General features: G+C 40.0%; 1 protein-coding gene across 4 annotated transcripts in view; it reads right to left on the bottom strand.

Moving 5' to 3' along the window:
- Nucleotides 1-12,776, bottom strand: part of usp6nl (USP6 N-terminal like) — a 271,323-nt gene that overhangs the window by 56,817 nt on the left and 201,730 nt on the right. For all 4 annotated transcript variants that reach the window (XM_048610396.1, XM_048610398.1, XM_048610397.1 and 1 more), the window contains exons 9-10: nt 10,689-10,737; nt 5,854-5,974 (exon numbers count right to left, since the gene is read on the bottom strand). In XM_048610396.1, coding sequence (XP_048466353.1) covers nt 5,854-5,974; nt 10,689-10,737 — 170 coding nt within the window. The remainder of the gene's footprint in view (nt 1-5,853; nt 5,975-10,688; nt 10,738-12,776) is intronic.

Raw genomic sequence — 12,776 nt, 5'->3', positions numbered from 1 at the left:
TTTTCTTCTCCACAGATGCTGCCAGACCTGCTGGCTAATGTAACATCCCCGTTTAAGAAGGAAGGGTTGCAGAAGACAGGAAACTATAGACTGATTAGCCTGACTTCAGTTGTTGGTCAGATTTCAGTGTCCATTGTTAAAAACGAGTTTGTGGAGGACTTGGAAGTGCATGGTAAAATAGGGTTGAGTTTGCACAGTTTGTCAAGTGGAGGTCATACCTGACAAATCTTTTAGGATAGCCAGTAGATGGGATCTATTTGGATTTCCACAAGACCACTGATAAGGTGCCACACAGGAGGCTGCTAAATAAGCTAAGAGCCCATGCTATTAGGGGCAAGGTACTGGCATGGACAGAGAATTGGCTGACAGCCAGAAGGCAGAGATTAGAGATCAAGGGGTAATTTTCCGGATGGCAGTCAGTGACAAGCAGCATTCACGGGGTGTATACTGGAACCACAACTATTCACGTTACACATCAACAATCTGGACAAGGGAACTGAGGAGATAGCAAGAACTGCAGATATTGGAGTCAGACTCAATACAGTGTGGAGCTGGAGGAACACAGCAGGTCAGGCAGCATCAGAGGAGCAGGAAAGATGTAGTTTCAGGTTGCGTTGTGGAGGGATGGATCTGGGTGTGATGATCTGAAGATCGGTGTGGACGTGTTGGGCTGAAGGGCCTGTTTCCATACTGCAGGGGTTCTAAGATATTCTAAGCTCCACATCGTACTGAAAGGAACTGAGGACACTGTAGCTAAACTTGCTGGTAGCGGGATGGGTACTGCTGAGGAACTGGGGAGGCTGCAGATTGACTTGGACAGGCTGCGAGAGTGGGCAAAGAAGTTACAGATTTGGGAAAGTGGCAGGTTATGCACTTTGGCAGTAAGAATGGAGGCATAAACTATTTTCTAAACAGCGAAAGGCTTTGGAAATCTGATGCACAAAGGGACTTGTATGTCCTAGTTCAGGATTGCCTTAAGGTTAACATGAAGGTTCCATTGGCAGTTACGAAGCCAAATGCAGTGTTTGTATTCATTTCAAGAGGATTAGAATGGAACAGCAGAGATGTATTGTTGTGGCTGTATAAAGCTCTGGTCAGACTGCATTTGGAATATTGTGAGCAGTTTTAGGGATGGATGTGCTGCCTTTGGAGGAGGTCGATAGAAGATTTCCAAGAATGATGCTGGGGATGAAGGGCTTGCCACATGAGGAGCAGTTATAGAGACATAGAGTCATATAGCAGGGAGACAGGCCCTTCGGCCCAAACTGGTCCAGGCCAACCAAAATGTCCATCCACGCTAACCCCATTTTCCTGCACTTGGCCCGCATGCTTCTAAACTTTTCCTATCCAAGTATTCGCCTTTTAAACGTTGTCAATGCACCAGCCTCAACTACTTCTGCTGGCAGCTTATTCCATATGCATACCACCCTCCCTGTTTAAAAAAAAAAGTTGCCCCTCAGGTTCCCATGCATTCTCTCCCCTCTTAACCAAAACTGGAGCTCTCCAGTCCTCAATTCCCTAACTCTGGGAGAAAAAAGACTGAGTGCATTCAGCCCATCCATGCCTCTCATGATCTTACACACTTCTACAAGATCCCCCCTCAGTCTCCTACTTTCTAAAGAAAAAAGTGCTAGCTGTCCAACCTCTCCCTCTAACTCAGTCCTTCGAGTCCTGGCAACATCCGTGTAAATTTCTTCTGCACATTTTCCAGTTTAATAACATCCTTCCAATAGCAAGGTGACCAAAACTGAACACAATACTCCAAGTGCGCCTCACCAACGTCCTGTACAACTGTAACATAACTTCCCAACTTCTGTACTCAATGCCCTGACTGATGAAAGCCAGTGTGCCAAAAGCTTTCTTCACTGCCCTATCTACCTGTGACTCCACTTTCAGAGAACCATGTACCCGAACTTCAAGGTCCCTCTGTTCCACTATACTCGTTAAGGCCCTACCATTCACCATGAAACTCCTCCTTAGGTTTGACTTTCCAAAATCCAACACACTTATCTATGTTAAGCTCCACTTGCAATTTCTGAGCTCACCTCCCCAGCTAATCAAGATCCTGCTGCAATTTCCGATAACCTTCCTCACTGTCCACGATACAGCCTATTTTACTGTCATCCACAAATTTACTAATCATGCCTTGTACATTCTCATCCAAATCATTGATATAGATAACAAACAGCAATGGGCCCAGCACTGAAGCCGGAGGCACACCACTAGTCACAGGCCTCCAGTCGACCAAGCATCCTTCCACTATTACTCTCTACTTCCTACCATCAAGCCAATTGTGTATCCAATTTGCCAGCTCTCCCTGGATTCCATGCAATCTAACCTGCCAGAGCAGCCTACCATGTGGAACCTAATCGAAGGCCTTACTGAAATCCAAAACTGAAAGAAATGTAGATTCTGTAAATCAGGAACAGAAACAGAAGTTGCTGGAAAAGCTCAGCAGGTCTGGCAGCATCTGTGAAGAAAAAAAAAAAATCATAGTTAACGTTTCGGGATTGGTGATCCTTCCTCAGAACCCTGAAATCCATACAGACTATGTCTACCATCCTGCCCTCACCAACCTTCCTGGTCACTTCATCAAAGAACTCTAAGAAATTTGTGAGGCATGATCTCCCCCACATGAAAGCCATGCTGACCACTCCTAATCAAACCCTGTCTTTCCAAATGCATGTATATCCTATCCCTCCGAATCTTCTCAAGTAACTTATCTACCACAGATGTTAAGCTTACTGGTCTATAATTCCCAGGTTTTTCTTTGCAACCCTTCTTGAATAAGGGCACAACATTCGCTAGGCTCCAGTCTTCTGGAACCTTACCTGTGGCTAACAGTAATGCAAATTCAGCCAGGGCCCCTACAATTTCTTCTCTAGCCTCTTGCAGAGTTCTTGGATATATCGAATCAGGACCAGGGGATTTATCCACCTTCGTACATTCTAATACTTCAAACATCTCCTCTACTTTGATACAGACTGTCCCCATGATATCACCATTAACTTCCCCAAGTTCCCAAGTCTTCATGTCTTTCACCACCGTTAACACAGAGGAGAAGTATTCATTGAGAACCTCACCCATCACCTACAGTTCCACACATATATGTCCACTTTGGTCCTTGGAGTCCTATTGTCTCTCTAGTTATTCTTTTTCCTTTAATAAACGTGATGAATCTCTTTGGACTCACCCTAATCTTCTCGTACCCCCTTTTGTCTTCTTGATTTCCTTCTTCAGTAAACTCCTGTATCCTCTATATATCTCCAAGGATTTCCTTGATCCCAGCTGCCTGTACCTGAGCTGCCTCCTTTTTTCTGGTCAAAGCCTTTATATCTTTTTCATCCAGGGTTTCCTACTTCTGCCAACCTTGCCCTTCACCCTCACAGGAACATATAGACCTTGAACTCTAGGTCTCACACTTTTAAAGGCCTCCCACATGCCAGAAGTCCCTTTGCCTGCAAACAAACTACTCCAATCAACCCCTGCAAGCTCCTGTCTAATTCCATCAAAATTTGCATTGCCCCAAATTAGAACTAGACCTTGTGGACCAGTTTTGTCATTCTCCATATCTATTTTAAAATTAATAGAACTATGGTCACTTGTCCCAAAGCGCCTCCCCACTGTCACTTGTCCTGCCCTATTGCCCAAGAGTAGGTTGAGTTTCGCCCTTTCCCGAGTAGGACTCTCTACAGACCACTTGAGGAAACTTTCCTGAACACATTTAACAAATTCCACCCCATCTAAGCCCTTAACACAACGGCAGTACCAGTCTATGTTAGGAAAATTAAAATTCCCCACTATGACAACCCTATTGCTCCTTGCATATTAGTTCCTCTAATTCCTGTTGACTATTTGGGAGCCTATAGTACAACCCCAATAACATCACCATCCCCTTCTTATTTTTTAGGTCCACCCACAAAATATCACTGGACGATTCCTCAGTTATTTCTTTTCTGAATACTGCTGTGATACTCCCCTCAAATCAAAAATGCCACTCCTTCTCCCCTCTTTCGTCCGCCTCTGTCCTGCCTAAAGCACCTGTACCCTGGCACACTAAGCTGCCAGTCCTGACCCTCCCTTAGCCATGTTTCTGTAATGGCTATAATATCTTAAGACTGTGTACCTATTTACACTGCGAGTTCATCAGTCTTACCTGTCAGCCCTCTTGCATTGAAATAGATGCAATTTAATCCAACAAGCAGTCCTTGCTCCTGTCCTGTTCCAGCCTGACCTGTCTCTTCAACTTGCTATTTCTGATTACTGTTTCTCCTTCCAGTCTCGCACCTGACATCGTGCTGTTGAGGATACCATCCCATTGCCAATCAGGTGAGGACTCTGTATCTGTAAGTGATGGAGTTTAGGAGGATGGGAGGGATGATTGAAACTTACAGGATATTGAGAGGCCTGGATACAGTAGATGTGGAAAAGATGTTTCCAATCATAAGAGAGAGACAAGGGCCTGAGGGCACAGGCTCAGGGTGAAGGCACAAAACTTTAGAACTGAGATGGAGGAGGAATTTCTTCAGCCAGAAGGTGGTTTATCTGTGGAACTCGTTGCCGCAGAGGGCTGTGGAGGCCAAGTCAATGAGTGTATTTAAGACAGAGATAGCTAGGTTCTTGATTGGTAAGGGCATCAACAGGTTATAGAAGAAGGCAGGAGAAGAGGGTTGAGAAACATATCAGCCGTGATCAAACGGCAGTGCAGACTTGATGGGCCGAATGTCTTATCATCCAAATTGTACACTGCATTTTCCAGCACCAGATCTAGCAATGTCTCCTTCTTAGTTGAATCAAGGACATTGTGGACAAGAAAGTTCTCCAGAGCACATTTCATAAATTCAGATGCCATAATGTCCTATCCAATCAGAACTGCCATCCACCTTCTTTATCCCCCTCATCTTTTATCAATATTGTGTACAGTGAATATCAAATGCCCAGTCCTTAACTATTTCAAGTCTTGTTTCAATTACTGCCAGTACATGACTTCCACATGGCTATTTGCACCTGTATCTCAGGAAACGTATTTGCCACATTGAGTGTTTACATACATTTTAAGAGGTCTTGTACACAGTCGTAGCATTGCTACCGCTGGACCAGAAGCTCCAGATTCAAGTCACATGTCAAGATTTGTTTGCCATGCTTGTAACGTGGTCAAACATGCTGATAATCAGCATGTAAAAACCTTCCAATATGCTTGATGGCTCATGGTAAAAGCAAAAGTGTCTCCTGGTAAGCCATCCTGCAGAAGTCAATGGCCCAACCCTTGGAAACAGGGATAGAAAACAAAGGAATGGACAAATGTATGATCTGATTCTGTCCTTTTTAATACTACATGGCATAATTTGAGAAAATTAATGTGTGTCAACGACACAACGAAGGGTGCAGAGACTAGAGAAAGCACAAATAAACGCATTGCTTTCTTGTGCATAAAGAATGGTGCCCTTAACAATGTATTGAAAGAAACTAACGGCAAACCACTATTGTTTTATAAGAAATTGCCAAGACACGGGGATTAGATCACATTTGAAAGTAATATAAAATGCAGATGATGATCTGGCAGATGTGGAGGCTAATGAGGTGGAAACTGAGCACAACAGTCGTGTTATTGTTGAGAAAGCGAAATGTTTGATGTATCATAAACACACTGAAAGGCCCTGTTAATCAGACAAGAGATAGCATTTTGAAGCACAGTATCTGATTGTACATGAATCACAATCTGAGGAAGTGATCCACTATAAATAATGCAGACAAAAACTTCAAAGTTGGCTCAATAAGGTCATTCATGTCTTTTCCTCAATTATAGTAGACAGATTTTCTAAAAACAAAATTAACTCATCAGAAATATCTTACCGTGCATACTATGTTTCGAGTCAGACAATAGTCTCACAAGTGCCCAGAAGGCATCTTCTTCATTCAGATACATAAGAAGCAGTGCAGTGATCTGACTCATTCCCTGGCAGTAACCCACTTCCTGGAATTGAATAAAATGAAAAAAGGGTAAGCTAGTTACTTAGAGGGAATTTATTCATTACCTTTTAAGGAAATTAATGAGGTTTGGATGTTTAAATTATAAAATTTTATTTGGAATTACATCATTCATAACCATTTATGAAATATATACATTAAGAAAGGGAACCAATGTAAAGGGAACAGCTGTTAATTTCCTTTTCAAGTCTAATACATACTATAATCAAGGCATCAGAAAATTCAGCAGTTTGCAAAACTTGTTTCTGCATACAATGTAATAGAGGTACCAGAAGTGTTACTGGCTGTCAAAATGTGAACTTCTGCTAAAGGATAGCAGTGCATAAACAAATAACATCCTGCTCCTCTGATGCTGCTTGGCCTGCTGTGTTCATGCAGCTCTACACCTTGTTATCTCAGATTCTCCAGCATCTGCAGTTCCTACTATCTCTGAAACATAGTTACACAACTAGATTTACAAAGAGTGTTACATTTAACTATTGGAAAAGATACCAAATTAGTGTCAGGTAATTTAACAAATAAAGGAAGGCAAAGAAAACCTATAATACTACATTACTGAAGCACATAAAAAAGAAACAGCATTGTACTCAATAATCAAAAACAAAAGAAACATAAGGATAACAGTAGCATCATTAAGGGAGCCATATATGACAAACTCATAGATAATTATAGCAAAATGGCAGAAATAATCATTTTATCTCAGCATTCACTTGTCCATCAAACATGGCTGAAGTGGCGTTAGCAAAAATTCAAAATGATACAAAGACATTTCAGGTAGGAAACAGGGTTAATTGGTAAACCACAGCTCATACTGGGGTCGGAGGGGCAACATATTAGCATGGCGATTGGCTGGCTAACAGGAAGTACAAAGTTGGTATAAATCGGTCTTTTTCAGGTTGCTTGAAACAAGTGGTGTGAGAGAGATATCTGCACTGAGACCTCAACACTTTACAATTATTTTACTTGGATGAAGGGAGCGAAGGTATAGTCGCTAAATTTGCTTATGATAAATCAATTGGATGAAAGTTGTGAAGGAGTCTGGCACATGGAGTATAACGCGGGAGAATGCAAAATTGTTCACTTTAGCAGGAAGAATAAAAAATAATTACCCGAAAGGGGAGAGATTGCAGAGCTCTGAGATGCAGTTGGATCTGTATATCCTAAAGCATGAATCGCAAAAGACTAATATGCAAGTACAGAAAAGTAATTCATAATTCCCATAGAATGTTATCATCGATTGCAAGAAAAATTAAATCTGAAAGTAGAGAGGCTATACTTCAATTATACAGGGCACTGGTGAAAACACATCTGAAGTATTGTATAGCAGGTAGTTCTGTTATAATGTGTTTCGTTAACGTGAATTGGCTGTAACATGATTGATGAATAGTGGACGCTGTTTGGATAACGCAAACTTTCTGCCAAACAGATATAGCGATTTCCAATGGCAATTTCCTATAGCGCGAGGTCATGCAAGAAAGCAACTATCATGTTATAGGAGAACTATTTGTAACTGGAGACCTCGTTTAAGGAAGGATGTAGATACTTTGGAAACAGCAGAGAGGTTTTCTAGATCAATATCTGAAATGGGTGAATTGTCTTGTGAGGATAAGTTTTACAGACCAGACTTGTATCTGCAGGACTTTAGAAAATTAAGACTTGATTTAAACATACAAAATCCTGAGGGGTCGTGACAAGGCAGATGTGCAAAGGGTGTTTCTTCTCACGGGAGAATCTATTAGTAGCAGTCACTGTTTAAAAATCAAAGGTTGCCCATTTAAAACAAATTGAACTAAATTTTCTCTCAGATAAATTTCAAATTCTTTGTAACTATCTTTCTGAAAACACAGTGAAAGCAGGATCTTTCAATATTGTTAAGGCTGAGGTAGATGATTTTTGGCAAAGAAGGGATGAAAGATTAGTGTAGGTGGAAAAATGGATTTACAAATCAGTCAGCCATGGTCTTATTAAACAGTGGAGAAAGCTCGAGGAGCCAAATGGTCTATTCTGGCTCCTTGTTGGTATATTCACATATAATTAAGACTAATGAGATTAAAATCTCTTGTTTGGAGAATTGTATCAACACAAATTCAAAGTAGTTAGGAGAAAGATGCCAATGCACTGGTACGCATATATAAAATTCATCGAGAAAGGGAATAGTAGTAGATGGAGGGACAGATGATAGATTCACACAGACAAAAGAATGAAATGATCCACTAATAGCTTGGTAAAGTTGCCATAGTCCTACTGGCCACAGGGCTGCTCCCTCAATAGAGACCACTGATGGTAGTTTAACTTGAGGGTCACCATGCCTCAGCTGAGGAGAGAGGTTGAAGAAAAAAAAAGCCCTTCATGGTAACCTCAGCCAATGGCAGGGAAGATAATGGAATTTCCAATCCAAGGTGCTGCAGAAAAATGTTTAGAAATTGAGAAACAGCTTGAGAAACAAAGGGGAGCACCGGCTTGATGAACCTTCATGAAGTCTTTAAATCAAGAAAGGAAAACAAAGGGAACACTGCAGACATAATGTATTTAGATTTCCAAAAAGTCAAGGAGCTATATAATGGATTAATAACCAAGTCAAAGCACAAGGAATCAGAGGACAAACTGAATAGAAAGCTGGTTCCAAAACTGAGAATTAGGTTTAAACTTAGTTACTCAGATTGACAAATGGTCCCAAGTGGTGATCCATATGGAATGGTGCTGCGATCACTATTGTTCACTATTTGGTTAAATGACTTGGGCTCATAAAACAGAAGCACAATTTCAAAATTTGTACACTATCAAAATATGTGATATAGTTATAAAGGAAGACATGAATAAATTGGCAGAATAGATACATAACTGACAAATGAACTTCAACGCAGATTAGACCGTAAAACAATATGAAATAAGAATGGAAGTAGCCTGTTCAGCTCCTCGAGCCTGCTCTGCCATTCAACAGGATCATGGCAGATCCTGATATTCTTCATGCCTGACCTTTCTCCCACTACTAATCAAGAATTTATCTATCTCAGACTTAAATGTATACATGGACTCTGCTCCCCACAGCTCTCTGTGATAAGTAATATCAAAGACTCTCAAACCTCAGAAGAATTTTCTCCTTGTCTTAGTCTTAAATTGGTGCCCTTTATTCTGAGACTCCACCCTCTGGTCCTAGTCACTCCCATGAGGAAAAACATTGTCAGCATTTATCCTGTCAAGCCCCTTAAGAATTCTACATGTTTCATTGAGATCATCTCTCATTCTTCTACACTCCAGTAAACAGAGTCCTAACCTGTTTAGCCTTTGCTCATAAGGCAATCTCTCCATACTGGAGAACATCCTAGTGAACATTCTCTGAACTCCCTCCGATGTAATGACATCTTTCCTTCAGTAAGGGGTCCAAAACTGCTCACAGTACTCCGGATGTGGTCTCATCAGCACTTTGTACAATATAGTAAGACTTCCCTACTCTTATACTCCAATCCCTTGAAATAAGGGTCAATGTTCCATTAGTCTTCCTAATTACTTAGGTGCTAGGTTATGGAGAGGTAAAAACATTTTGGTAGGAATAAGATGTAAGCAACAAACACGTGTCAGATGCACAAACCCTGTAGTAGTGGTGACACAGGTCATAAAAAAAAGGTGATTTAAAAAAAAGAGGCAACAAAGGGCTGCAGCTTATTTCTGGAGAGACTGATCTATAACAAAGTGATGCTAAACTTATGTAATTATACCATTTATTACACAGTGAACAGTTTGGCCTCTATAAAAAAAGGATTTGCACCTATGGCTACTATTAAAGGTGAAAAAGAATTATAACAATGGCAGAATTGAGCCCAAGGGAAACTGCAGGCTGGGGATTATTCTATGAGAGACAGGGTAAAGTGATTACATTTGTTCAAAATTATGAAAAAGTTTGATATAATACATAGAGCTGGTTCTTCCACTTGCAAAGGAGGCCAGAGTTGGAGCCAAATAAATAGTCAGTAACAAAAAAAGTGCACATTTCATGAGAAACCTGGTTAGCAAAAACTGCAGCTAAGATGTGGAATACCTTTTGCCTAATCACTCCCAAACTGGTGAAACATGAATGTATTAATACAAATAACATAGATATATTTAAGGGAAAGATGGAGTAAAGGATTGTTGAGCTTTCATTGAGGATTGAAGTGGAAAATGAAGAGGCTTGTGCACAGCATAAATATGTACATGGATCTGTTAGGCTGAAGGAGGTCCTTATGAGCTAGAAGTGCCTTGCTGAGGTTCACTTACTACATATTTGCAAAGTTATTGAACAAAATGGATTAGAATCCAGACGATTCTGTCTCATCATCACTCCACAAAACAAATGTCGGTGACATGTTTTAATGCATGATTACTGAAGAAAAAAAATATCGAAGAATCTTATGTTCACAATGAATATCCACCTGGCAGCATTAAATTCTTTCAAAAAAGATGAAATGCTAAAAAAGACTTAAAGAAAGGTTTTCCTTCAAATATCCTTCACACTGAATTATTCCCTCCCTGACACCACCCATTGTTTCAAAATCAGGCATTTCAACAATCACTTTATTATAACTGTGCATTACAAAAATCATCTTTATTGGTTTCATAACAAAAGCATTTTACATTTCATATTTTTCAGAAAATCAATACGAACCAGAAAAGCAACAACAGCTTTGAAATCTCATCTAAAATACAGGCTACAAAAAACATACCGTGTTATACATGGAATAAGCAGCTAAAACATGGAACAAAGCTTGCTGCCTGCAGAAGAGAAATGTAAAGAAATTACTTATGAATTTTGATCTGTGCCATATTGAATATAAACATATTGATTCAGAACATCTTCCTCAATTCTAAAGGCAGGTGTTTTGTGCATGTAAATGCTCCAGTGGCTGAATAAAGAAGCAAAATGCTACTCTTGAGATCTACAGGAGACAAATATAGGTCCTGAACAGCTAATATTCAAATTTCATCATTTTGATTGTATCCAGCATAGCAATCAGGAGAAGATATTAATTTTCTCTGAAGGTTTCCGTCCTGAAAGAGGGCTAGTTATTGAATCTAACCTATGGATAGGCTTTGTGAACAGTTTACACGGAGGAAGATCCTTTACAAGCATCTTAAAATCTATCACCAACATCATGGCATCTCTTCTATTTGTTGGCTAACAATACCATATCATATTTCTTATTTCTTAAAGCAGTCTTGGACAATATATTTCACTACTGGCTCCAATCAGCTTTCCACTATATTGTTCCATCTTTGATGCCACTATCACATGGCTTCACTCAGATCATTAGTATTCCTGGATGTAGATCCTCATGTCTAGAGATTCCCCAAAAACATTAATTTGGAGTATAACATTATTAACCACCAAATGACACATTAAATAAACACAATATCCAAATTCATATATGTAGCCAAGATAGCATAGCAGATATTTAGGATTGAATAAAGCTCAGACAATATATCAGTATGTGAAATTTCAGGTGTACTTTTAACATCTTACACTTATTGTATAAGACTTTTAACATACTGAAACAATGAAACAGAAGATGTTTCATAAGGGTACTATAAAGCAAAGTATAACATGAATCACACAGTAGATGTTAGATTAGATGTCCAAAAACTAGATTAAAATGGTAAGTTTTAAAAACTGTCTTAAAGAAAAGCAAGATGGAGAAGTAGAGAGAGTAGAGTGGGGAGGAATTCCAAAGATTGGGGTCCAGATAACTTAACACACAGCCACCAATGATGCAGAATTTATGACTGGGAACGCACAAGTAGTATATTCTAAGGTCTTCAGGTGAGTGCAGAGATAGCGAGGGTAAGGCCATGAAAACATTTGAAAACTAGAATGAGCATTTTAAAATCACGGCCCTGTTTGACTGGGAGTCAATTGAGATCAGTGATCAAAAAGTTGGTAGAAAAGGACTTACAGTGGGTTAATTTACGTACAGTAGGGTTTTGAATGACATCAAGTTTACAAAGGGCAGAGTGAGAGAGACCAGCCAGAGTGTGTTGGAATATTCAAGTTTAGAGGTAACGGAGGTGAAGATTTCAGCAGTAGGTGAACATAGATAGGAAAATTAAACTATGCTAGAGAAGGAAAAAGGCAATATTAGGAATAACACAAATATGACATCAGAATCTCAACTCCAGAACAAATGAAACATTCAAGGTAGTGAACAGACTGGCTTAATCTCAGATCATGCAGAGTCGTGGGTGAATTTAGTAGCTTGGGAATGGAGTTTGGAGTGGGCACAGAAAAAATGGCTTCAGTCCTACCAATATTTAATTAGTGGAAATTTCTGCTCATCCAGTACTGCATGCCAGAGAAAGAGTTTACTAATTTAGCAACAATGGAGGAGTCTGGAGAGTTAGTAATGAGGTAGAGCCAGGTGTCTTCAATTGAATGAAAGAAAACATGAGGCTGCATGTAGATGAGAAGCAGGAGGACAGTTTGAAAATAAGGATTGATCCTGTGACAGGTGAGGTAGTGCAGCAAGAGGAGAAGCCATTGTGACCAATTCTCCGGCTACAACTAGACAGATAAGAATGGAACCACATGACAGCAATACCACCAAGCTGGGCATCAGTGGAGAAATGGTCAAAGTGAATACTTATGTTAAAGGAATATAAGTTGAGTATGGCAAGGAAGGAAATTTGACTTTTGTCACAGTAATGCAGTATGTCATTTATGACTTTGATAAGAGCTGTTTTGGTGCATGGCAGGCAAAAACCTAATTAGAGGGACTAAAACAAAGCCCAAGGAGGAAGTAAACCGATTTGGGAGATGA

Source organism: Rhincodon typus, chromosome 22 (assembly GCF_021869965.1).
Source record: "Rhincodon typus isolate 14 chromosome 22, sRhiTyp1.1, whole genome shotgun sequence".
Lineage (NCBI taxonomy): Eukaryota > Metazoa > Chordata > Chondrichthyes > Orectolobiformes > Rhincodontidae > Rhincodon > Rhincodon typus.
Note: the sequence above shows the minus strand (reverse complement) of the source record. Positions and strands in the feature narration are given on the sequence as shown.